Here is a 25,539-nt window from a genome sequence, read left to right on the forward strand (position 1 = left end):
TGGCACCTAGAGAAGGGAAGCGGCCATTGGCCTACAGGTGTGGGGGCGACCTCCTATAAATTCCCAGCACAGGGGCCCGGCTGCGGCTTTCGGAGCGTGTGTGGAGCGTGTGTGGAGCGTGCGGCCTGGCAGCGCTCGAGGCCTTGAGGCGGGCTGCCCACGTGACCTGCGCTCCATCCGCTATGGCACAGCAGCACCTTGTGCGCAAGCGCAGTGCGTGTCCCGAGGCGCGGAAGCTCAGGCGGTAAGCGCGCCGAGGGCCGGCCTGAGAGCTGGTGGGCTGAGGGTGGAGCGCCTGGCATGTGGGGCCAGCGGCTCTTTGCTGGTACGGCTGTGGCGGAAAGTGTGAGGTTAGTGCTAGTGTTGGTGGCGAGGGAGACAGGGGCCGCTTCCAGAGTGTTCTTGTCCACGCTGTTGGCGTTTTAGGGCTCAAGGTCTGGGGTGAGGCCTATTTCCGGCCTCCCGCCATCCTCAGGCCGCCTGCCTCAGTGAGCTCGAAGGCACAGCTTCGTCTCCGTGAGGTGCCGGTAGGCCCACTGTGTGGACGTATTGCTTCCCCTTCTGGCAAATTCTGTGGTTTAGCCTTCCAAGGCCCCCAGAAAGCAAGCGTGGAGGGTCTTTCTTCACCTCCCCTAGTCCCATTTCAAGACAAGATTTAAACTGTCCATTCAGCCATCCACCTCTGCTTAAAGCCGTTACAGTTCCTTGGCATGTCTTTTTAAAAACGATTTAAAATATGTCTAGAAAACAAGTTTCTTAAGACAGAGTGGCAGGATTTCCAAAGTAAACTTTTAATTTTTACTAAGCACATGGCAATGGTAACACGTGCCTTAATCTCAGCGCTTGGGAGGCAGAGGCAGGCGTTGAGTTGGAGGCTAGCCTGGTCTCTAGAGCGACTTCCAGGAAAGCTACAGAGAAACCCTGTCTTGAAACAACAACAACAGCAACAACAACAGTTTCCAGAGAAATATTCTCTCTAAAAGATTCCATTTTTTTTACAGCTTCTCAGATAGTTGAATTTTAAAACAGCTTTTTAAAGAATCCCTGATTTGAAGATGTTTCAGTTACACTATTTGAAAAAAATTAAGCTAGACAAAAATCGGAAGTTTTAGATTCCTATAAATAAGCTCCGTTACTTTCTGTGATGAGTTAATCTCTCTTTTCATAGTTGAGAGCATTTGAAACTTTGGTGTAGATTAGGTTAGATGTTTTTGGATAATTTAAAAGCTCTCAAAAATTTTTTTTCAAAACATGACATGCACCCTACATTTTAAAGGCAGTTTCGTGAAAAATTAGTTTTTCCCCTGTATATCGGTATGTGTAGAATATTTACCTTAAAGTTGAAGGAGAAGCCAATGCTCTAACCTCCCATCCCCCCCCAACATTTGAGGGTGGAGATTGTGCCTGTTTTGAGAATGAAATAAAATCAGTTGGAATTAAACAGTGAAGTAGATTACATATTTTATCATTTTAAGATTCATGAGTGGAAGGTGATTCCTGGATTTTTGAGAATCAAATTGTAAAATAGTAGATACTCTTTTTTGAATTTTTTTTATACAATGAACATGAGTTTTGAAGTAATAGTCAAATTTGATATATTTCAGTTTTTAATTATAGGGCGTTTTTGCAAATAAAATAGCTACTCTCAGGCATTTGTACAACTTCTTTTTGTCAATTCCATTCCTCCATGTTGGGATTTGGGATTTGGGACAGCTTGATTTTGTTAAATGTTGAACCTTAGTTCTCTAAAAGGATCAACATGGCAGTTTACACCTGGCTGTAACTTTAGTCCTACTGGATGGGAAGCCTACTTTTGGCCCTCTTCTGGCCTCAGCATGCACTCCATGTACACAGATGTACATTCAGGCAACACACACACACACACACACACACACACACGATATGCATGTTGTTTCAAAATACTGATTTATGTAAGTGATCAAAATAATCTGAGTTACCTTGTAAATCTGTAACGGTTGAGAGGATACATTTTGTCATTGAGAACTATAGTATTTTCAGAACAAGTACAAGAAATAGTCATGAGAAAACAGTTTTTAGTATAGAGTTTGAGTTTTGATAACCACCTTATGGCAAACACTTTGAACATATGTGATTTAGATTTTTTTCAATGTTAATAGATATAAAAACCTAATTCAAGGTATTGAATTGTTAGTTTTTCAGGACTTGTTCAAATGGATGAAGATACACATTACAATAAAGGTACTGGCGTTAAATATTATTCGGGGGTATAAGAGCTAAACGACACTGATTAACTTCTAATTTGTTCTACATTGTGATTTTATTTTAGTTGAAGATGTTGTTGGAAGTCATGTAGAAGATGCAGTAACGTTTTGGGCCCAGGTGAATATAATATTGATTGTTTTCTCTTTTCTACCTTCCTCTTACCCAACTCAAGTCTTTTCCAACAAAAATAAAAATCTAAGAATAAATGTGTTTTTTGTTTTCATTTTCAGTACCTAATCTTGATTAAATCATATGGCACAAGACATAATTAAAAGACAGCTGATTACAACTTGTAGGTTTCCTATGTTGAAAAAAATGCTTATAATATAGCTGAATTAAACAAGAAAATAATCAAGATTGAAACTTCAAAATTATGTGCAGTGGGGTTAGGAGCCACATGCTGCTGTATTTGTAAGGCTATAGCTCCACCTAGGGTTCATCTATAAGATTGTTTCCTAAAAGCTTTACTCAAAAACTCGTGGTCCAAAAAACAAAAACAAGTCTTAGCTTTCTGACCTGTGTGTGTCTTTTTCTCTTTTTGTGCCTTTAACACATCTACAATGTTTTCCTCATTTTAATTAGTCCTTTGAGGATTTTATTCAAAGTATTGTGGACCTAGCCACCCCACGCCCCTTTCCCACTCAAAATAAAGTTTTGTTCTTGATCTGTCATGGGCCAGCTTAGCATATGTGGAGTAATAGTCCCTGCTGACATTGAAGGAATTGTAGGCAGCACCTTTCTACGTTGGCCTACCAGTAAGTTGCACACAGAAATTTTGTGTTTTCCCAACTTTCTTGGTATAAAAGTGAATAGTTCTGTTGACAGAGGTTTGGGGAAGTCTAGTTTTAAAAAATAGCATTAATTATATTTAACTTATTATACAGTTAAATATAACATTCATATCTTTATAAAATAATATTTTATCATACTTCTGTTTTATATTTTTAGTTTTTTATTCTTTTAGAATTTCATACAGTATATTCTGATTTTATTAACTCCACTCCCAACTCCTAGATCCTCACCTCCCTCCCTCCCCACACAACTTGATGTTCTTTGTCTTTCTTTAAAACAAAATGAAAGCCCATGTTGTTCAGTTTGTGTTGACTGACTAGTCCTGAACCTGAGGCCTGCTTCATGATGTGATGGATATATCCAGTTCCACTCCATTGAGGAATACGGATTTTCTCTTTTCCAGAAGCGATCAATTTTGGGTAGCTTCTTTGCTAGGGGTGCCCACTTTCCCTCTTCCATGCTGGGGTTTGGGACAGCATTGTTTTGTTAGAAGTTATGTTGTGGGGAAGCCCAGATTTTGTTTTTTTCTAATGACCTGTGTTTTATTGTAAGATAAGTATTTATATAATTATGAAATTTGGAGAACTAATAAAATGTGTCTTATTTCAATAATAGACAGCAAATCAGGAAAGTATATTCAGTTTTAAATACAAAGTTAAGCAGGGTGTGGTGGTGTACCTCTTTTATCCCAGCACTTGGGAGGCAGAGGCAGGTGGACCTCCAAGTACAGCCTGGTCTACACAGATGTTTTATCAACAGAAAAAAAACCAGCAAAAACAATAGTAAGCACCAAAGTTCTTGGGTTTTAGATGTTAAGAAGTGAATCTCTATGTACTGTTACTGATGAATTTTTGATTCTGCAGACTAGACATGCTGGAGCACGGGGAGGAATTGCACTTACCTACACTTCCCATGGCTTTATGATGAGGTTAAGTGTACAGTGTATAAAATAGAACTTATAAAGAGCTGTATAAGAATATGATTAAGAGTTCTTCAAAACTACAGAAAAATGGCAGAATTTGTGGTAAATTGTATACTTACAAACTAATTTTTAAAAAATTATATGCATTTGTGTTTTGCTTGTGTTTATGTCTCTGTACAACTTATGTACCTGGTGTCCATGGAGGTCAGAAGAGAGTATTGGATTCCCTGAAACTGGAGTTATAGACAGTTGTGAGTTGCCCTGTTGGTGCTGGAAATTGAACCTGGTTCCTTTGGAAGAACAACCAGAACTCTTAACAGCTGATCAATTTCTCCAGTTCTACATATACTTTTAAAATGGTGCACCCATGTTGTGAATCTATGTGGGTCTGTATTCTATATTACTAGCACATGTGCCACTTAGTGGTACCCTGCACTGAATGACAAATTATACATTTAAGGTCATTATATAGGGACTATATATGTACTACCTTAATACTTCTTAGGTTAGTGCTGTTATTGTAGAAATACAATGTGAAGCCTACGAGTAATTAAAAACTAGTTTTAGCAGCCACATTGGTGCAAGTAAAAAGAACAGGTAAAATTAATTTTAATATATATCTTTATTTAACTTAATATAGACAAAATATTGTTTCAGAATCGTATCAGCAAACTGGGCATGGTAATTCCAGCTACTTCTGGGGCTGAAGCAAGAACACCTTGAGTTTGCAGCTGTCTTGAAAGCTTAATCAGACCCTGTTCAATAAACAAGGACTGGGAATGTGGTTTAGTTGTACAGTACTTGCCATATGGAAACGGGTTCCATTTCCAACAATAGAAGAAAGTGCACTCATGCAATTGGTATAAAATATGAATGAGACATTTTGTATTTCTCTGTTTATATTGTTGTTTATTTATTTATTGAGATTTATTTCATTTTTATGAGTACACTGTAGCTGTCTTCAGACAGACCAGAAGAGGGCATCGGATCCCATGATGGTTGTGAACCTCCATGTGGTTGCTGGGAATTGAACTCAGGACCTCTGGAAGAACAGTCAGTGCTCTTAACCACTGAGCCATCTCTCCAACTCCTTATTTTGGTTTTAAGACACAGTTTCTCTGTGTAGCTCTGGCTGTCCTAGAACCCACTCTGTAGACCAGGCAGATCACAAACCCAACAGCAATACACACTGAAAAAAGTTAGAAAACATTCCTTAGATGGATGCATTAAAAAGATTAAAGCTACTGTTGCTATTCCTATACATCTAATGCCTATCCCAAGATGCAAATCATAAAATCCTCTTGAGATTAGGTTGAGATGAGAGCAGAGATACATAAGTAGAGATTTGGAAATATAGAGGCAAACCAGGGTGAAGATCTATTGTTTGCTTCCCCGGCCTGATTTCTGCTATTTAAAAGAGAATACTTCAGGATTGTCAGTACTGTTAGTCAGATGAGTTGTAACTAAAGGAATCTTAGGTATTTTGCCTTCACCTCTTTCTTTCCTTTCTTCCTTCCTGCTTTTCCTTCCTCCTTTCCTTCTTCCACTCCCTCCATTACCTCCCCCTTTCTCTTCTTCTCCTTCTCCTCCCCCTCCTCTCTTTTTGTACTAGGGATTGAACCCAGGGCTTCATGCATTCTAGATAAATATGTTCTACCAACTGTGCTATTACCACAACTCCTAGTTCTTGTTTTTTTGTATGGTGACATTGACATTCATCACGATCTCTTGGAATTGTTCTTTGAGAGGTTTTCTATCACCAGACATTGAATATTGTATTCTTGTATTTCTGTAAAGCTTGATATAGGTGTGTGTGTGCGTGCATGCGTGCGTGTGTGCGTGTGTGCGTGAGTGCGTGAGTGCGTGAGTGTGTGTGTGTCTGTGTGTGTGTGTATTTGATTTTATTTGTGTTTTTGAGGCAGCATGTTATCTCAGAGCCCAGCTGGCCTTGAACTCAAGATCTTTCTGTGTTCCTTACCTCTCAAGTGCTGGGGTTACAGGTGTGTAGTTCTACTTCCAGCTTATATTTAATTTCTTCTAATTTGGAGAAATTTATTCTCAATAAAATTACAGAATCAGTTCAAAGGCTTTTTGTGTACTTCTGACCTAGCTTCCACTAATGGTAGCTTCTTGTATTAACCATAGCACAGTGGAACAAAAGCCAGAAAATTCATATTGGCATAGTGTTGTCAGTTGAACTTTATATAGCCGTTATTTCAAATTTTGCCAGTTTCTTTTTGCATGTTTCAGGATCCATTCTAAGATTCCCCGTTGTATCTTTAAGAGGCCTCTAACCTTTGCTACTTTATCAAATTTCTTGGCTTTGAATATTTTGGATGATTCCCAGTTGTTTTTATAAAGTATCTGTTAATATGGGTTTGTTTGATGATTTCTCATAAATTGACTAAAATGTCCAAAGATGAGTTGTGTGTAGTGTGCATTGTATGGGCTTCCTGATGTCATTGTGGCTTATTGGATATGTTAACTTTAATCTACTTGGTTGAGATGTTCATTTCTTAAAAATACAAGTAATATTTTTCTTTTGTAATTAATAAATGTTTTAGAGAAAGACACACGGGACTGACTAGTCTTGTTTTTCCTAACTTTTCACTCATAAATTTTTATTTTTCTTGGTATTGTACTGGCCTAATCATGGCCTTTCAGCTGTCTTTATTCCTGCTGTATCTATTTGTTTTTCTGCAAGGAAGAGTGATTTCTTTTCTGCTACTTAATTATTCATTTATTTACGTGACTATAGTGTGACTAGTGGATATGCCACAGATTGTAATCTATTGCTGTTACTATTTATTTTTGCTGTTTGCATTCTTCATGTCTGGTCAATGCAGCAGAAGTTGGCCAAAGAACATAGATTGGTTCCATGTCTTTTAGACATCTTAGTCTTTCTTTGAGCACTTGCTTATTTTCTGTCACTACAATTACCCAGTTAGTTTCTAAGGAACCCGCTTGGTATAATTTAATAATATTTGGCCCTTTATTTGAATTCTATCTACGCTTAGTGTCATTTCTTATAAGAACTCAATTGAATTATGAAGAAAATGGTAGCACAAGAATGTGATCTAATTCCCAGTGTTCTAAAGTTCTTAACTATTAGGTTTAGGAGAACCTACATCATATATGATACCTTCAGAAAATCATTAACTGAGTCTCATACTTTTTCTGTTTTCTTCCTAGAATGTCGGTAGAAATAAGGATATTATGAAGATTGGCTGTTCACTATCGGAAGTTTGTCCTCATGCTAATTCAGTTTTTGGGAATCTTGATCCTAAGAAGGTGAGATTTACTCCTGAATATAACCATTCATCCAATATGTCAGCTTTTCTAGGTTTTAGAGTTTGGATTTTGGAATTTGGGGCCTATTTGAATAGAAGAGTCAGATTTTGTATAAAATACATAGTAAATTTATTTATTAAAAATAGCTTATGGACATAAATTCTGATATAAGCTACAATATGGATGACTTGATTAAGCGTGGGGTCTGGTACATCTTAGGTGAGTACTCTATTAACAGAGCTACATCTTCAGCCTCTAAATTGATAATGAGCCTTTTGTCTTCTGTATGTGTGACTAATACTTGCTCCTAATCTGTGGCTAACTTAATTATCTTTGAATATCATTTGAAATCTGATACTTATTAATATTTTCTTTTTTGATATGTGATTTCTTTTTCCTGCTTTAATTTTTCATGTATAGAAAGATGGGGATAGGGAAGGCAGACAGAGAGGGAGAATGAATGAAAAAAAGAAATAGAAGGAAAAGGCAAGGAAAGGATACAACTGTTCCTAGGTACGGTGGAGGAGAAAATTTATTAAAGATATGTGGGAGAGCATGTCCAGAGTGGACATGACCAGACTGAGCTGGGCCTTGTGGCGAGAGGGAGGAGGGAGGGAGCAAGTACAGCAGCTAGGAGTCCACAGATACAAAAGGCAGGTGACCAAAATGTCTAGCTTATATAGGAAAGAGCCTTTGGGGGAAGGGTAGCCAAGCCCCTGGACTGGAGAATTGGGGTAGAGAGCAGGGTATGCCAGCCATACCCTGTAACGGGTAGGTACTATGAGGTGCTGGCAGAACCTGGAAGGCAGGTTAAATAGCCACCTCAGCCACTTGTGAGAGGAGAGATGAAGAGAAGAAAGAGGAGAGTGGGTCAGGGGGAGGCCGAGATTGAGAGATATAGGTAGAGAGATTGATTGATTGATGATTGATTTTGGTTGATTGCCTGTTTTTGTGGAGGCTAGAGACTGTCTCAGTTGTTTTACATTTTATTTGTTTATTTTGTTTGTTTTTTTGAGACAGAGTCTGTCATTAAAGCTGAGGCTCAATTGTTTTGACTAAGCTTGCTGCCTTTTTTTCATTATTTCTTCCTAAGAAGCATTTTAGACGAATTTTTTCCTAGTAGGGCTTCTCCAACAAGACATAATATCATAGTATGGATAAATTGTATATGTTGTCTGGTAGGGTGGGACTTCAGAGGGCTATAAACTATTATAATAACTAAGATTTCCCTTGTATCTTACTCCTCAAATCTACTTTTTGTTTCCATAGAAACAGTATTATCTCAACTGAGAATATATGTTTTTAAGTGGCTATCACTTCAGAGTGACTTTCATATCTAACACTTTTGCTCTTAGGAGACAATTGACAATGAAAGGGGATACTTTTGGTTGTCACCACTGGAAGTGGTTCTACTGGCATCAAATGGGTGAAAGCTAAAGGAAATGATGGTAAACATCCTATACAGCTTTTCACCTCTAAACAAAGAACCATTCAGTCTCAAATGTCAGTAGAACTAAGGCAGGAGCAAAATTCATAGCATAATTTCTTGGCCCTTTTATTAGACATCATTAAAATTTAAGTGAAAGTTTGGTGTTAAGAATATTGTCTAATTTTTCTCAGTTAAACATGCAGCAGTAAAGCATTTGATTTTTTGTTGTTGCTTGATCAAACAATAATTCAAGAGATGGTGATAAATGGAGAGAACATTGGCCAAAAATATGGAGAACTGGAGTCTCTGCTTTCAGTTTAGCCTCTCACCTCCAGGGACCTGAGGAGTTACAGTACAGGAATACTGAGGAAGAGACTCCAGGAGGAAGTATCTGCCTTTTCTGTGAATAGGCACAAATCTTTGAAGAACTTGTGTGTTATGTTTTTCTGTCTTCTGTGGTCTGTTATTTTTACATTAAACTAAAAGATTAAAGTCTTAAAGGACCCAGATACCAAGTCTTTTGGTTTGGTTCTAGTCACTCAGTGGACTCAATGGAGAATCAGTGCTTTCATCAAAAGTGGCCTTCATGTCCTTACCAAGTGACTGTTACTCACACAATGGAGGCAGATATATAGCAAATTTATCTGATAATGCATTGTCCTCCAAAATTATTAGTGACTTTGAAGTTAACTAGGAACACAGAAACTAGAGAGTTTTAGTTTTTTCTTGTTAAAAATGTTTCTAATGTCCTTAATATAAAGTAAAAAGCATAAAAATTGTTCTTGACTCATAAGAAATATGGATTCTACCAGGTTCAGGATTATATTTAAATAGAATATTCTTGGTATGTTTAGGTATAAACATATTTTACCTGTTTTTTTTCAGATATTAAAACAGTAAGATACTTTTTAAATTGTGTTTCTTAATATCCTCTTTGATACTTTGTTACCTTTTTAAACTTATTTTTGATTGGCATTTCTTTTCCTTTTTTGCTGTCTTTTATTCTTTCACAATTTCATACATATGTACAATACATCTTGATACTATCTAACCCCAAATCCCTTCACCCACTACTCTTCTCAGACACCCTGAAGATATGTTCCCCTTTCATTTTTATGTTTGTCTCTCTCTGACTTTTTGAGGGTGTTTTTTTTTTTTTTTTTTTTTTTTTTTTTTTTTTTTTTTTTTTTTTTTGTAGCTTACTGGGCCCAGTAAGTGTTCCCTTGTAGGATGTTGACTGATCTTAGCTAGGTCTGATGCAGGTAAGTTCTGGAGCGAGTTTGTAAGTGCACGGGCCATGTCATGTCCAGGAGAATAGGAGAATCCATTTTTTCCAGCACTTGCCCCCATCCTCCAGCTCTTAGGGTCTTTCTGCCCTCCGTTCCGTGATGTTCTCTGAGCCTGAGAGGTTGATGTAGGTCTTCATGTAGAGCTGAGTTCTCAACAGTCACCTAATCTCAACGTCTGGACTAACGAAGAGTCCCTGTGTTAACTGCTACCCACTACAGAAAATAACTTCTCTGCCAAAGTTGAAAATAGCTCTAATCTGTGAGTATAAACATAAGTTGTCTTAGTTTGCTTTCCATTGCTGTGACAAACCCCGTGACCAAAAGCAACTTAGGAAGGAAAGGGTTTATTTCACCTTGCAAGTTGTAGTCCATCAAGGGAATTCAGGGCAGAAATTCAAGGCAGGAACCTAGGCCAGGAATTGAAGCAGAGACCATGGAGGAACATTGTTTTCTGGCTTGCTCAGCCTACTTTCTTACACAACTCAGGACCATCTGGCCAGGGTTGGTACTACCTCAGTGAGCTGGGCTCTCCCACATCAGCCATCCAAGAAAATGCCCCACAGGTTTGCCCACAGATCAATCTGGTGGGGGTATTTTCTCAACTGAGGTTCCGAACCTCTTCCAAAATGACTAGCTTATGTCAAGTTGACAAAAACTCTGGACGTACATATTTATAAGGCAGTTCGACAACATGCCCATTTAGCAAAATAACACTATTAGGCTCTCTCCTATGGTCTGTGACCTTCCAAGTTACAGGCTTTTGGTCAGGTTTATAGTACCAGACATGAACTCCTTCCTCCTATGGAGCAGGCCTTAAATACAGTCAAAAAGTGGTTGGTTACTACCACTATTGCAACAGTGGTTATCTTACCTTGTAGAATAGTATTATAGTATTCAGGATTTACTTCTGGGTAGTACAATGAATGACTTTTCTTCCCCAGCACCTTATGGTACTGTGAAAGATAGCAAGCAGGTAGGAAGTTTTAGTAAGTTGCAGTTTTATTTCTCAATTTCCTGTAATCAAAGTGTGTTGGTCCTTCGATAGAGTCTTACCATCTAGTTATGATGGTCAGCCAAGAGCAATTGCAGTAGCCTATGCTTTTTTGGGGACCTCTGATACTTCTCTGAGCATTTAGTCATAGGGAGTTGATTTATGTACATTGAATCATCTCTTTGTCTCTGCAATAAAGACAGCTTGGTCATGGTAGAAGATCTTTTTGATGTGTTCTTAAATTAATTTTGAAAGTATTTTGTTGAGATTTTTTTTTGTCTGTGTGTAATTGTGTGTAATTTCATCATGGGAATCTGTAATTTTCTTTTTGTTATTATTGTGTCTTTAAGGGTAATACTAGCTTACTAAATAGAGTTGGGTGATTACTTGCTTTTTTCTTTAATGGTAAGGTTTCTGAAGAATTAGTGGTGATGATTCTTTGAAGGTTTGTTAAAATTCACCAGTGAATTCAGCTGGGCCTGGAATTCTTTTAGTTAGGAAATTTTAAATTACTCATTCAGACTCACTGTTTGTTATAGACCTGTTTAAATTATTCATCTCATTTAGCTTAATTTGTTATGTCATTTGCATTTAGGAATTATGAGTTTCTTTTAGTATTTCTGCTTTGGTGGAATGTATGTTTTCAAGGTAATATCTAATGATTTTCTCATTTTATTGGTAATTGCTGAAAAGACTTCCTTTCTGTCACTTACTTTGTCCTTTGGTGTCGTCTCTCTTTTTTATTTTGGTTATTCGGATAAGGACTTGTCAGTTTTATTATGTTTTCAAAGAACCAAGTATTTGTTTAATTGATTCTTTGTATATTTTGCCGAATAAATAACTAAGAATAGTATAGAATATACTCAGATTTTAGTTAATAAAATTAGGAATGGTAGGGAGGTAGAGTGGGCAAGGATAAAGATTAAGTATTTGTCTTAGTTAGGGTTTCTGTTGCTATGATAGAACACCATGGCCAAAAAGCAAGTTGGGGAGGAGAGGGTTTATTCTACTTACACTTTGATATTTCTGTATGTCATTGAAGGAAGTCAGGACAGGAACTCAAACAGGGCAGGAAACTGGAGTAGGAGCTGATGCAGAGGCCATGGAGGGGTGCTGCTTATTGGCTTGCTCCTTATGCGTTGCTCAGCCTGCTCTCTTATAGAACCTAGGACCATCAGCCCAGGAATGACACCACCAACAATGGGATAGGCTCTTCCTCATCAATCACTAATTAAGAAAATGTTCTACGAGCTGGACCACACCCTGACTTTATGGAAGTATTTTCTCATTTGAGGTTCTCGACTCTTAAATGACTACAGTTTGTGTCAAGTTGGCATGAGTCTAGCCAGCACAGTATTAGATTGACTTTGAAAAGAAGAAAAATCAAGGTGTATAATATAAGTAGAAGGGAAAATTAGGGTTCTGTTAGGGTCCACAGACATTAGAGGTTGTTATATCTATGGAATGTTGTAATTAAGTAAAAATAAGTGGGGATAAAGATGAAAGGAATTAGAGGTGGTGATGTGTGAGATGTCAGAGAGAAGTGTAGTAGAGAATGCTTTATATTAGACTGGAGGAAAATAGTCCTGAAACCTGTCTGAACAATATGTGAACAGGTTATCTTCATGAGACATATATGCAAAACTGAAGATTAAATAATAGAGAATAAGAAATAAAAAGGATACTTATGGATTGAGTTTCTGGAATAACTATGCTGAATTGAAAGGTGATACCCTCAGATTCCTATGGCTCTAAGCAGACTCCTAGTTGTGAAAGGGCCCAGTGCATCCTCAGTGTTGGGGTTCTGGCATGTATATGGTGGGGAGGTTGTAAGACCTTTCATGGTAGTTATCTTGAATTTCTGCACTCCACCATGTCCTTTTCTTGTCCTGCAAATTACCCTCAAATTGAATTTAATTCTTTGACAATTTCATATGCACATATACAATGCATTCTGGTCATTCTTTTTGCATACCATCCCTGTCATCCAGTTCCCTACTTGCCTCTTTTCCAGATTAATAACCTTTTGCTTTGTTTTGTAGCACGTTTAGATTAACCAGGGAAATCTGTTTGGGCATTGGAGCCTGGTGGGTTCACTTGTAGGTGCACATCTGAGAGGCAGTGACTATTACTTGATTGATCCATAGATTGTTCAGTAATGACATGAGCTTCTCTGGGCTTCTCCTTTATCTGTTCCTAGCTGTTGATGGTCTATACAGTCATACGTGGTTGTTGCAAGTACACGATTGTGATGGCTGAGTATTGTCTTCTCCCAGGAGACCAGAAGAGATCTTTTTTTTAAAAACATTTTTATCTACCTTTTTGAGAGGTAGTCTAGTATAATGGACTCTAGAGTCAGAAGTTTGAAACGGTTTTTCTGAAGACTAGGCTATGACTTTGAATACATACTGGTATAAACAAAGTACCTGCCTTACAGGTATGTTAGGAGAATTAGATAAGTTATTGTATATAAAGTACTTATTAACATAAAATAGTGCCCAATGCTAACGTGTATCCTGACCTACTTAGTATGCTTTTTAATCATAGTAACAATTTTTTTTCTTCTACAGATTTACGGTGGATTGTTTTCTGAAGATAAGTGCTGGTACAGATGCAAAGTGCTGAAAACTATCAGCGATGATAAGGCAGGAAATGTGTATTCATATTTTGGGCTCAAGAAATATTTATTTTGGTTCAATACTTTTTAAAAATTAGTTTTTAATTTGTTTACAATTATTTATTTTTGTATATATACATGTATACATATGTATGTGTGTATAAACATACATATATACATACACACACACAAGTAGAGCATAGTGTATGTGAGGCCTAAGGGAGTTGGTTTCTCCTAACCAGCATCTGGGTCCTGGGATTGAACTCAGGTCATCAGCCATAATAGCAAACATCCTTACCTACTAAGCCATTGCTTCTGAAACTTGATGCCTGTTGAGTCTATTATTGTCTATTCATAGTGATAATGTCTAGTTTAATAAACTTAACATTTATGAAAGTATTTTTTTGGTGAATATGAAAAAAATTAATTTCTTAAAATTAGATAAGATTCAAAAATACTTTGCAAAATAAATTTGTTTCTATACCTATCAGGCTGTCTAAAAATAGATATATTTCATAATGTATGTGTGTGATAAATATTTTTCTTGGTAAAATAAGTGGAAAAGTTCATGATTTCTCTGGTTGTGTGTTTTTAAAATATGATTTATTAGTGCCATAATGTTTTTATATTTGTGAAATTGACTTTTCTAATATAAATTTTCCCATAGTTTAACAGTTGAAGAATATATTTTACACTTGTCTTTTGGATTGACTTTAAGATTTTAAATTAAGGCATGAGATGATGAATGATTCTGTAATATACTTCTAGAAAAATGTTTAAAATTAAAAAAAGTTGTGTCTGGGAGTTCTCTCTGTTCGTATGTACCATGTGTATGGCGTGTGTACCATGTGTATGTAGTACTGGTGGAAGCCAGAGGAAGATGTTGGAGATGGCGTTACAGATGGTCGTGAGCTGCCATGTGGATGCTGGAAACTGAACCTGGGTCTTCTGGAAGAGTAGCCAGTGCTTTTAGTTGCTGAGCTCTCTATACAATCCCTGGGGGGAAAAACTTTGAACATAGAGATATAGGGGCTGGAAGTCAGGGTGAATTTGGTCAGTTTCAAGGTTGAGCCAGAGTGGGTTTAATTTTATCAAAGAAAGTTTTTTCCTGTGGGGGAAAAACCCCGTGTTCTACTGTTTTCAATTTGAACTTTAGAATGTAAATTAATTTTTAATATTAGAGATTAAAAGGATCACAATGCTGTATACCCATGTTTGTATAAAAATAACAGTGGTTAAAATAGTACTATTGGAAATTAGTCCCAAATGTAGGATTTTCTCTGAGGTTGTTATTAGAACTATTCTGAAGGTGTTCATTATCTGAGGTAACATTTATAGGTCTTGTTTACAAATTTGTAATTTATGTTTAGCACTACTGTTTGCTTCCAATTTTTTTTAGTGTCTGGTGAGGTACATTGACTATGGAAATACTGAAATTCTAAACCGATCTGATATAGTAGAAATTCCTCCAGAGCTACAGTTTTCTAGTATTGCTAAGAAGTACAGACTTTGGGGCCTGCAGATTCCTTCTGGCCAAGAAGTTACCCAGTTTGATCAGGCAAGTCATTAAAAAAAGGCGTATATAGCTTGATCATGCTAGTCCTTTTTGTCCTGGAAATACTTTTATTCCTGCTCATTGTGTTAAAGCTTTTCATCAACAACATCAACATGTTGGCAGCCAAATACATGGCTTGAACCTGAAAATGGACCCCCAGACGGAGTTATTAACAGGCAAGCCAAGGATGGGTAAGATTCTGCACAGAGCCTTACCAACCTAAGACATAAGTGCATTACTTTTGATAATGCATATTCCATGATATGTAAGGAAAGCATTCTTGTCAGAACGACTTAAGACAGGCTCAGTCTTGTTAATGAAATAAAAAAAGGGAGAGAGGCGGAGCACCTTTGGGGTTGCTTAGCAAGAATCACATTACGAATTTTTTGCTTATAAATTAAGAAAAATTTATAAAGCCTATGTTTCAACATAAATATGTTGTCCTTTGGATTATGAGTTAAAAACATTTTGTCTTTTCTTTTTAATTCATACCCTACTCCCCAGTTCCCATTTCTCTCTGTTTGAAAATCCTAATTTCTAATACATTATCTTTTTTCTCTTTATCTAAACCAACCAACCAACAAACAAACCCCCAAACACCCAATAACAACAAACAATCTATAACCTACTGAGTTTATTTAGAGTTGCTTGCATATGTGTGGAGTTATTTACTGGATCATGGACAACTTCTCAGAGGTTATACCCAAGAAGAAAAATGACTCTGCCTCCCCCAGCAGCCACCAATTGTTCATATAGATCCTAGGCTAGAGTGGGACCTCCTTTACCCCTCCCCATTCATACTGGAGTGTTGTTGAGCTTGAACTTGTTCAGGTCTTATGTGGTAACACAGCTGCTGAGTATTCATGAGTGGAAGGGTCATGTCAAATCCAGAAGACAGTTTGACAGTACTGTTTCCTCATCTGGGTTTTACACTCTTTTGCCTGTTACTCCATTCATGCACTTTGACCAGTTCTGAGTCTCTGCTTTAACTGCTGTCCACTGCAGAAAGCAGCTTATCTGAACAAGGCTGAGAGCTTCACTGCGTCTGTGGACATAAACTCAACACTTAGAAGGCAGTCGAACATGTCAGTTTAGTAAAACAACATTAGTAAATTCTAGGGGCAATGATCTCCTCTTGTCTTTTTAAAAATAGTGATGATTGGTTATCTTTTAGCACATATAATTGAATCACCTTTGATCTTTTAGATATATTCTTCCAGGCCTGAGTGTTCTTAATATGTTGATAAATTGAACCCACAATGAAATATTTTCTTTGTAATACAATGCATTGTTTGCATTGAAAAAAATTCTCAGAAGTCTACAAATTCGTTAGAGTGATAAAAAGAGCCCATGTATAAGAAAACTTCGGGACTTTTACATGTGGTTTATTTCTGTCCTTTATATAATTATTTCTCTATAGAGTTAGGAAAATAAAACATTTATCTTTATTAGTTTTATAAAATTTTTTAGATCTTGACAGTTTTTTTTTGTTTTTTAAAAATGAGGCTAGTTTTATTTTTTGTTTTTTTACATCCTTATTTTTATGATTGTTATTCACCAAGTCTTACTTGGTTGGCATACATCATTCATATGACTTCTTTTTGGCAGTGATGTTGGGGTTTGAATATAGGGCTTCCTAGGTGCTAGGTAAGTATTGTGCTACTGTATTCCCACACAACCCAGTTATACTCTTTTTTATACCTATTTAGACTATAGTTCAGAATAAAACTCTTGCTAGGCAGTGGTGGTGCACGCCTTTAATCCCAGCACTTGGGAGGCAGAGGCAGGCAGATTTCTGAGTTCCAGGCCAGCCTGGTCTACAGAGTGAGTTCCAGGACAACCAGGGCTACACAGAGAAACCCTGTCTCGAAAAACCAACCAACCAAACAAAAAAGAATAAAACTCTCCTCTTTTAAGAGAGAGAAGGTCCATTTATTTTAATGGTTCCCCTATTTCAAGGAAGATATGAACAGGTAAATGTGAGCAGTAATTTCTCATTTTTATTTTTAAATTTATACTTTATATATTCTGAAATATTAGTATTTTCATTTAAATTGGTGTAGGCTGAAATCAGGAAAGGAATATAGAGAAATTGAGAAAAAAGAGTACTTAGATTATATCAAAGTAATTTTAGGAATTCAGATTCTCAACAGTAATAAAGTTCCTGGTAAAATGAAGTCTTAAGATGCTTTCCAATCTCAAATATATTTATTATAGCTTTTCTCAGTGTGGTGTGTTGTAATAATGAAGAATTAGGAGGTAGCTAATCTCTCATATGATGGCACTGATAATGACTTCCTTCAAGTTTTGTTTAAGGGAGATTTGAATAAACGATTGCTAGTGTCTCACATTCTGTAATTTACATTTGATGATTTTAAAAAAGATTCTGGAATTTTGTAATTGAAATTCTTTAACATTTATTCATTGTCTGTGTATGTATACATGTGGGTATGCATTTGGCATGGGATACGTGGAAATCAGAGGAGTTGTGAGAATTGTTTTTCTCCTTCCACCATGTGACTACTGAAGATTGAACTTAGATTGCCCAGTGTGGTGGCAAGCCCACTAAGCCATATTGTAGCATGTTTTGTGTTTTGAGATTCTATTTCTTTGTCTTTGTTCTTGTTTTAGTTTAAAATCAAAGTCTCTGACTTTGCCTTTAAAATAATTAAGTTTTGTTGAATTCCTTTTAGAGATACCAGAATTTTTTTTACAAATATAGCTCCTTCGGATGCAATCACAGCCAGGTGTGCTGGTACAGGCCTTTAATCGTAGCACTAGGGTGGCAGATATCAGAGTTCAAGGCCAGCCTAGTCCACAAAGCAAGTTCCAGGACAGCCAGGTCTACGCAAAGAAACCCTGTCTTGAAAAACAAATCAAAACTAACAAACAAAGGAACATCATTGCATTCAGTTGGAGCCAAGACAGTACATTTTTTCTAGTATATTTAATCAGCATTTATTAAAACATTTATAAATATGGTTGAATATTAGTTTCTGGAAAAGAATGTTTTCAGATACATTGCAATACATTGGATACATATTTTCATAAGTCAACAGCAAAGTAAGAGTCCTTATATAGAGATTTTAGGGAAAAGATGGAAACAATAAATAGAAACAATGTAAGTGAGAAAAATGTTAATGGCTTATGTCTTTATTCCTATTCTTTTTTTTTTTTTTTTTTTTAGGGCAGAACATTTTTGGGGAGTTTGATTTTTGAAAAAGAAATTAAAATGAGAATTAAAGCAACCTATCAAGATGGAACAGTTATTGCTCAGGCTGAGTATGGCACTGTGGATATAGGAGAAGAAGTGGCAAAGAAAGGGTTTGCAGAAAAGTGCAGACTGACCTCAGGCAGTGATGCTTGTGAGGCAAAGAAATCAGATCCTAATCAGCTTGCTCTCAGGAGTCTCAAGAACCCTATCCCCCTGTGGGGACGCAGATCAAACCAGTCTGCCTTCAGCAGGCCAAAGGGGCATTTTAATGGGAGGCTGACTCTTGATGTGAAGTATGAGACTAACGCAGGAAATCACGTGACATTTCCAAAGTAAGATTCTGGAGCTGTTTTAAAATCTTAATTGATTAAAAATTTATGGCAGTAGCCTTTATAGAACTCAGTTCTTAGGCTTTTGGAATCCTTAACAGAGCCTATGGTCTTGTGAGTGATCTTACATAATTTCTGTTCCCCCCCCCCCCCCATCAAACTCTAGTTCCTCTGTTCTTTGACAGGGGTGTTTTCCTTAAAAGCCAATTAGAAAATAAAATTCTTCTTGAATTATTTAAAGTTCCTTTGCTAACTTTTCATTTCATTTTTTGAACATCTTTAACAAAAATAAAAATCTTACCCTAATATTAATTATTCAAAGTCCAGAATTGACAGTAAGATTTGAAGCTGGGGCTAGAGTTGTGGCTCAGTGGAGTGCATGCCTAGTGCGCTCGAGGCTCTGGGTGCCATCTCCATCCTCGGAGGGGAAAAAGAGTGCTTTCCTCCCCTCTGCCTGTGAGAACAGTTTTCATGTGTTTAAGAGATATTTGTGTGAAAGCTTGAGGTGAGATTTTAAGGAGTTAAGATTTTTAAGGTGCTCTGTTAAGGAATTCATTTTTTATTTCTTTTTTGGGATTTTTTTTTTTTGTACTTGGGGATCAAACCTAAGGTCTGACGCATGCAATGCATATACTTTACCAATTGATCTCCACCCTTAGCCTGTATTTTTAATACTTAACTGATCAAATAATTGTATATACTTCTAAGGTATGATATGTTGTTTCAATTCATGTCTGTCATATAATTAAAAGATGAGAGGAAGTATCGTATCTGCTACCACAGGTGTATATAATTTGAGCTACCATTTTAGATAATTTTAAATTATCTACTTGAGTCAGAAAGTCAGTCTAGATACTCATGGATACCAATATATTACTTAAAAATATTATTTTATGTGTTGGTGTTTGGCTTAAATTCATGTATGTCTGTGCACCACATGCATGCTTGGTACAGTTAGAGGCCTGAAGAGGGCATTGGATTCTCTGGGCCTGGTGTTACAGAAGGTTGTGAGTTGCCATGGAGGTGCTGGGAATTGAACCAGGGTCCTCTACAAGAGCAGCCAGTGTCTTAACCACTGAACATCTTCTCTAGCTCTAGTATATACCCATGTATTCTTCTTTTTTAAAAAAGAGTTTATTTATTTTATGTATGTGAGTACACTGAAGCTGTCTTCAGACACACCAGAAGAGGGCATCGGATCCCATTACAGATGGTTGTGAGCCACCATGTGGTTGCTGGGAATTGAACTCAGGTCCTCAGGAAGAAGAGTTAATGATCTTAACCTCTGAACTATTTTTCCAGCCCATATACTAGTGTATTCTTATGTATGGTAAATCAAGAAATGCTGTCATGGCAGTTTGATGGGTTTTTATTGGTATTGTAGTTCCTAAACTACACACATAAAATGGCACAAGGGAGGAGGGATTAGAAATGATGGACAGAACAATTCGATGTTGATGGTGATCCTTGAGGTTGATAATGGTCTAAGGGATTTGGAATATAAGATATTGCAGGCATTGTTTTTGAAGTGTGTCCCAGTTAACATAAACTAGTTTGCATTAAAATAATTTATTTTCATATTTGATATAGAGTCTCACTGTGTAGCCAGGACTGCTCTTAAATCCTGTATGTAGCTGAAGGCGGTCTCAGATTTTGTATGCTTTCACTTTGGCCTCCCAAATTCTGGGACTGCAGGTTTGTGCCAACATGCTCAGCTTAAATTATTTTTTAATGTTGAGCTAGGCAATGGTTTTAATATTCACAATTAATTGTAAAGTATATTATAAAAAGCCCATGGTAATTTCATTTTTGAGTTCCAATAGCCTTAAGCATATTTTTAAAAATGAGTGAATTTGTTTTTAACAGGGAAAGTTTGGCTGCTGGTGACTTTAATTTAGGATCTAATGTCAGCTTGGCAAAAATTAAACAGGACCAGAAACTTATTGAAGAGAATGAAAAACTTAAAACAGAAAAAGAGATTCTTCTTGAAAATTACAAAGCATTAGAATTGAAAGTTGAACAGACTGCTCAAGAGTTGCAGGTATGTCAGTGGCTTTAGGAGACAATGTTCTTCTGTGAAATGTGAAATGTGTGAATGCTTATAAAAGTAACTTTTTATTCTCCTGATATAGTTGTCACCTTGGAGGCTTACTGCCTCTATCTGCTAACCTAGGCCTAGTCCTGGGAACTACTAGCCTCTGTATAGTCTAATCTAGGCCTAGAATGTTTTAGCCTCTGAGACTTGTTGCTGAATAAGCTCACCCCTTCCTAGTTCTTTCTGATCTCTCAATCTGGCTTCCCTTGGCCACTGCTAAATTACTCTGCTTGGCTTCAAACTAACTCTGGCAATCTGTTCTAATCTTCTGGCTCCTCATTCTCTGGCTCATTTAGTCTTCATCTATGTCTAACATGTTCTCTCTCTGCAGCCTGTCTCTGTTGAACTGTCCCAGTAAAACTGCCTCTTAGCCCCCACCTCCTCCACCCCTTAAGGGAAAGTAGCTTCCCTTTCTTCTTGTGAGAGTTGGGCTTATTCTATTCTGTCAAATCTTTCTCTGGTTCATCACTTTCTGCCACTCAATTAGTCATTACTTTCAGACATGGGTGCTTTCTTCAACAAACTAATTTTACCTTCATTGTTTGGGATAAATGGTATGTACTAAGGGCATATCTATATTGCAGCCAGAGGGATTAAAGATACGTGCTAAATATGAACCACACCACAACTAGAAACAGGTTTTTTCAGTAAATAATGCAATCTCTGAGTTCACAGTGTGATCAAATACTCTGCAACAAGTGCTCTTAGTTGTTATTGTCATTCTGTCTCTATCTGTTCTCATTTGATACCTATGCAAAGAGAAAACTGTTTTCTTGCATTTCAAGCTATGTTTGTATTTCATTGACTGTTGGAAATTTAATTATTTTCTCATTTATATTTTCCTTATGTTCTTTAACTTTTTGTGTGTATATTGATTGTGTGTATGCATGTGTGCAGGTGCATGCACATGTGTGTGATAGTGTGTGCAGAGACTAGAGTTGATGTCAGATGTTTTCCTCATTTTCACCTTAGTTTTGAGACAGGTCTTTCACTGAACCTGGAGCATGCTGATTTGGCTGGACTGACTGGACAGTAAGCCCCAAAGACCCTCCTGTTTCTTCCTCTCCAGTGCTAGGTTACAGATGTGTGCCACTGCTGTGCTTAGCTTTTTAATGTGGTGGTGGGGACCTAACCCAGATCTTCATGCTTTTTTGGCAAGCATTTTACTGACTTAAGTCAATGTTCCAACCCTTTAAACTTCTAAATTTTGGAAATATCTCAAAACATTCCAGAAAAGATTCATAATTAATCCACATATTGCTCATTAATATTTTGACAGTTTTTGTTTCTTCAGTCTTCTGTTCAAAATAAGCCCCATCAATAGTATTTCATATTTTTAAGAATGTATCTTGCAGGGAATTTATGGTGCATGCCTTTAATCCTAGCACTGGGGAGGCAGAGGCAGGCAGATCTCTGAGTTTGAGGCTAGCCTGGTCAACAGAGGGAGTTCCAGGACAGCCAAGGCTACACAGAGAATCCCTGTCTCGAAAAGCAAAAAAAAAAAAAAAGGAATATTCCAGCACTGGAGTAGCTAAAGCAGATCTCAGTGAATCTGAGCACAACCTGTTTCTACATAGCAATTTCCAGGCCAGCCAAGGCTACAAAAAAGAATATATCTATTGTAATATAAGCAGACATTTAAGAAGCTAGAGTTGAGTGTGGTGGCACATGCATTTTTAATCTCAGTACCAGGATACAGAGACAGGTAGATCTCTGTGAGTTTGAAATCAGCTTGATGTACATAGTGAGCTCTAGGCCAGCCAGAGTTACCACCACCTCCATCACTACTACCACTGCTACTTCGACCACCTCTACTGCGTCTTCCTCCACCACCTCCTTCTTCACTACCTCCTCTTCCACCACTTCCTCCAAAGAACTACATCTATGCACAGGTGTCCTGGGTTGGATCCCGGCCCTCTCCAAGCTAAAGCCAGTCAAACTATAACCATAGTATATAGTTCAAAGTAAAGTAAGCAGTAATTGCATAATATTATTTATATCACATTTCCCATATTGTTTTATGGAGTATTTAAAATTTATCTCCTTAAGCTAGGATCCCAGACCTGGTACTAGTTAGATATCCCACAGTTCAATTCAGTTCTAACACTAACATTGTTTTTAACTCTTAACATTTGAGTCTAACTGAAAAGTTATTTGAATGCTAGAAATATGGTGTCCTAGTTGGTTTTCACTAAGATAGTTTTTTTTTTTTTTTTAATGTTTCAGCAAGAGAAAACAGCTACTATGGATCTGACTAAGCATTTAGAAAGCACTCTGAAGACGTGTGTAGGATCCAGGCTGAAGAATCTGGCAGCTAAAGTAGAACTATTGAAAGAAATTAGGTACTTTAAAGTAAAATTATGTGTAATTTACCACTGAGCAAAAATTTCAGCTTCAAAGAATGTTTCTATGTGGATATTTATGTGTGTTTTTGTGCATACATGTGTGTGGGCACATGTGTGGAGGTCAGAGGACAGCTTCCAGTATCACTCCTCAAGTGCTTTCTACCTTTTGTTTTTCTAAACCTCACTACCCTGAACTCACCAGGTAGGCTATTGTGTTTGCCCTCCTAGATCCGGGAATGCACTGCTCTTCCCTTCCTTCCCACTGGGATTACAATGAACACACTGCAGACCCAGCCTTTCAGTGTTGGATTCTGAGGATCCAAGTTGGGTTTCCATGCTTTTGTGGCAAGCACTTTCCCAACTGATCTATTCAGACCCTTCCTTCAATAATATTTATTTTTGTAAATAATAATGTAAAAATTGCTAATTAGTTGGTGCTTTGTTTAAATTTTATTTGTATATACGGTTTTTGCTTTTGAGGTTTAATCTTGGGATTTTTATGACTTCAAAGAGAAAGTTCTAAACCTAAAATTAATTTCATAGAAACTTTTGATCAGTTTTCTGTCCTCACTTAAAGCCATAGTGTCCTAAGTTCATCTCTGAGAGTGAAATTAGAACCTTAGAACCCCCCTCCCAAAACATACACACATTCCGTTTTCTAAGTGGTGGTTTGATGAGGAACCAGCATATCTAATTGTATCTAATTGTATCTAATTGTATCTAATTGTAATTGTAATTGTAATTGTACTATTTTTTTTTTTAGTTTACTGGAACTGAAGGTTTTATTAATATGAATTTCTTTATTAATTCTATCTAGAGAAATATGTTACTTATAAATGAAAGAAAAGGAACTAATTAGAAAGTCTTCTACAACATTTATTCAGTAGTTTTCAAAAGTCTATATTAGAACATTTGGTATTTGATGGTATTTGGTATTTTGTGTTTCTGCTGTATGCTGGACATAAAACCAGTGATTCATTTTCACCATACTTTGATGTTGTCATGAATGCATATATTGCATCTTGGTTTCTTTCCCCCAGTGGAAATCTATATTCTCCAGAATAAATCTCTCACATAACATGTGGTCTTTAAGTCTTTTAAGAATTGGGTAATTTGGTCCCTCAGAGTTATTAACTATTGATACAATACTAAAAATCAGGTGACTGGCTGCATTTGTAAAGCTATGAACCAGACTTGAGCCAAAATGACACTATATTTTAATTCATTTTTGAGAAAAAATGGTCTTAGAATGGTGGCAGTCTAGTTGGAAACTAGAAAAAAAATTGGTAAAACTTGTTAGTTTTATTACCTGACCTCTCTGAGTGCTTTGTTTATAGATTAAAAACAAAAACTCTCAACAACTCAGCGTATACTTAGTGGAAGAACTTTGCCTATGGCTATGGTTAAACAAGAGTGGCTATGTCTAACATGTTTAGAGAAGTATTTACAAATTTTGTTGTAGATCAGAAACTAAAGGACCTTTTGACATTTTAAATTTTGCAGATTTTGGAAGTCACCTTTCTATACAAAAAAAATTGATTTCTTTCTGTTAGATATGGTAGCATGTGTCAGTAGGTACAGGTTTATTGGAGGCTGAGGCAGAAAGATGCTTGGGCAGGAAGATATTCTGTGGCCAAGCTGGGGAATACAGCATTGTCTTTTGTTGTTTTTGTTTTGAGACACAGTCTCACTATCACTGTGTAGACCAGGAAGGCCTCAGGCTTACAGAGATCTGCTGACCTCTGCTTCCTGAGTTGCTCAGATTAAAGGTGTGTACCACTATGTCTGGCTAATGGCAATATTTTATTTAAAAATATGTATAGAATTATTTGTTCCACATTTTAAAAAATCTATTTATTTTTTTATGTGTATGAATATTTTGCCTGCTTGTATGCATGTGCACCATATGCATGGCTGGATCTTGTGGAGGCTAGATGGTATTACATCCCTCAAAACTGGCATTACAGATAGTAATGATGGCATGACCTGCCATGTGGGTGCTGGAAACTGAAACTGGAAACTTTTGCAATAGCAAGCCTCTTAATCACTGAGTCATTCCTTTAGTTCTCTACAATTTTTAATTAGAACTTTGCATTATATTTACACATGGTTTTCTGTAAAGTTTTAAACGGTACCTAGTTGTCTTAGGTACAGTTTTTATTGCTATGAAGAGACACTATGACCAAGGAAACTCTTATAAGGGACATTGAGTTGGGGCTGGCTTACAGGTTAGGAGGTTCAGTGCATTGTCATCATGATGGGACACATGGCATTGTCCAAGTAAGATGGCACAGGAGGAGGTCTACATTATGTCTGAAGTCGAGCAGACATAAGACTGCCTTCCAGGCAGTTAGGAGGAGAGTATCAAAGCTCACCCCCACAGTGACACACTTCCTTCAACAAGGCCACACCTACCTAACAAGGCT

General features: G+C 37.0%; 1 protein-coding gene across 1 annotated transcript in view; it reads left to right on the top strand.

The window, feature by feature from the left end:
- The first annotated feature begins 277 nt into the window (after window positions 1-277).
- Stk31 (serine/threonine kinase 31) overlaps window positions 278-25,539 on the top strand; it is a 77,291-nt gene continuing 52,029 nt past the window's right edge. Inside the window, exons 1-9 of the mRNA XM_028790075.1 lie at window positions 278-350; window positions 2,174-2,220; window positions 2,309-2,361; window positions 7,151-7,249; window positions 13,529-13,603; window positions 14,975-15,133; window positions 18,318-18,676; window positions 20,540-20,714; window positions 22,995-23,110. Of these exons, the coding sequence (XP_028645908.1) occupies window positions 301-350; window positions 2,174-2,220; window positions 2,309-2,361; window positions 7,151-7,249; window positions 13,529-13,603; window positions 14,975-15,133; window positions 18,318-18,676; window positions 20,540-20,714; window positions 22,995-23,110 (1,133 nt within the window). The 5' untranslated portion in view covers window positions 278-300. The remainder of the gene's footprint in view (window positions 351-2,173; window positions 2,221-2,308; window positions 2,362-7,150; window positions 7,250-13,528; window positions 13,604-14,974; window positions 15,134-18,317; window positions 18,677-20,539; window positions 20,715-22,994; window positions 23,111-25,539) is intronic.

Source organism: Grammomys surdaster, unplaced genomic scaffold (genome assembly GCF_004785775.1).
Source record: "Grammomys surdaster isolate TR1022 unplaced genomic scaffold, NIH_TR_1.0 125861, whole genome shotgun sequence".
NCBI classification, from domain to species: Eukaryota; Metazoa; Chordata; class Mammalia; order Rodentia; family Muridae; genus Grammomys; species Grammomys surdaster.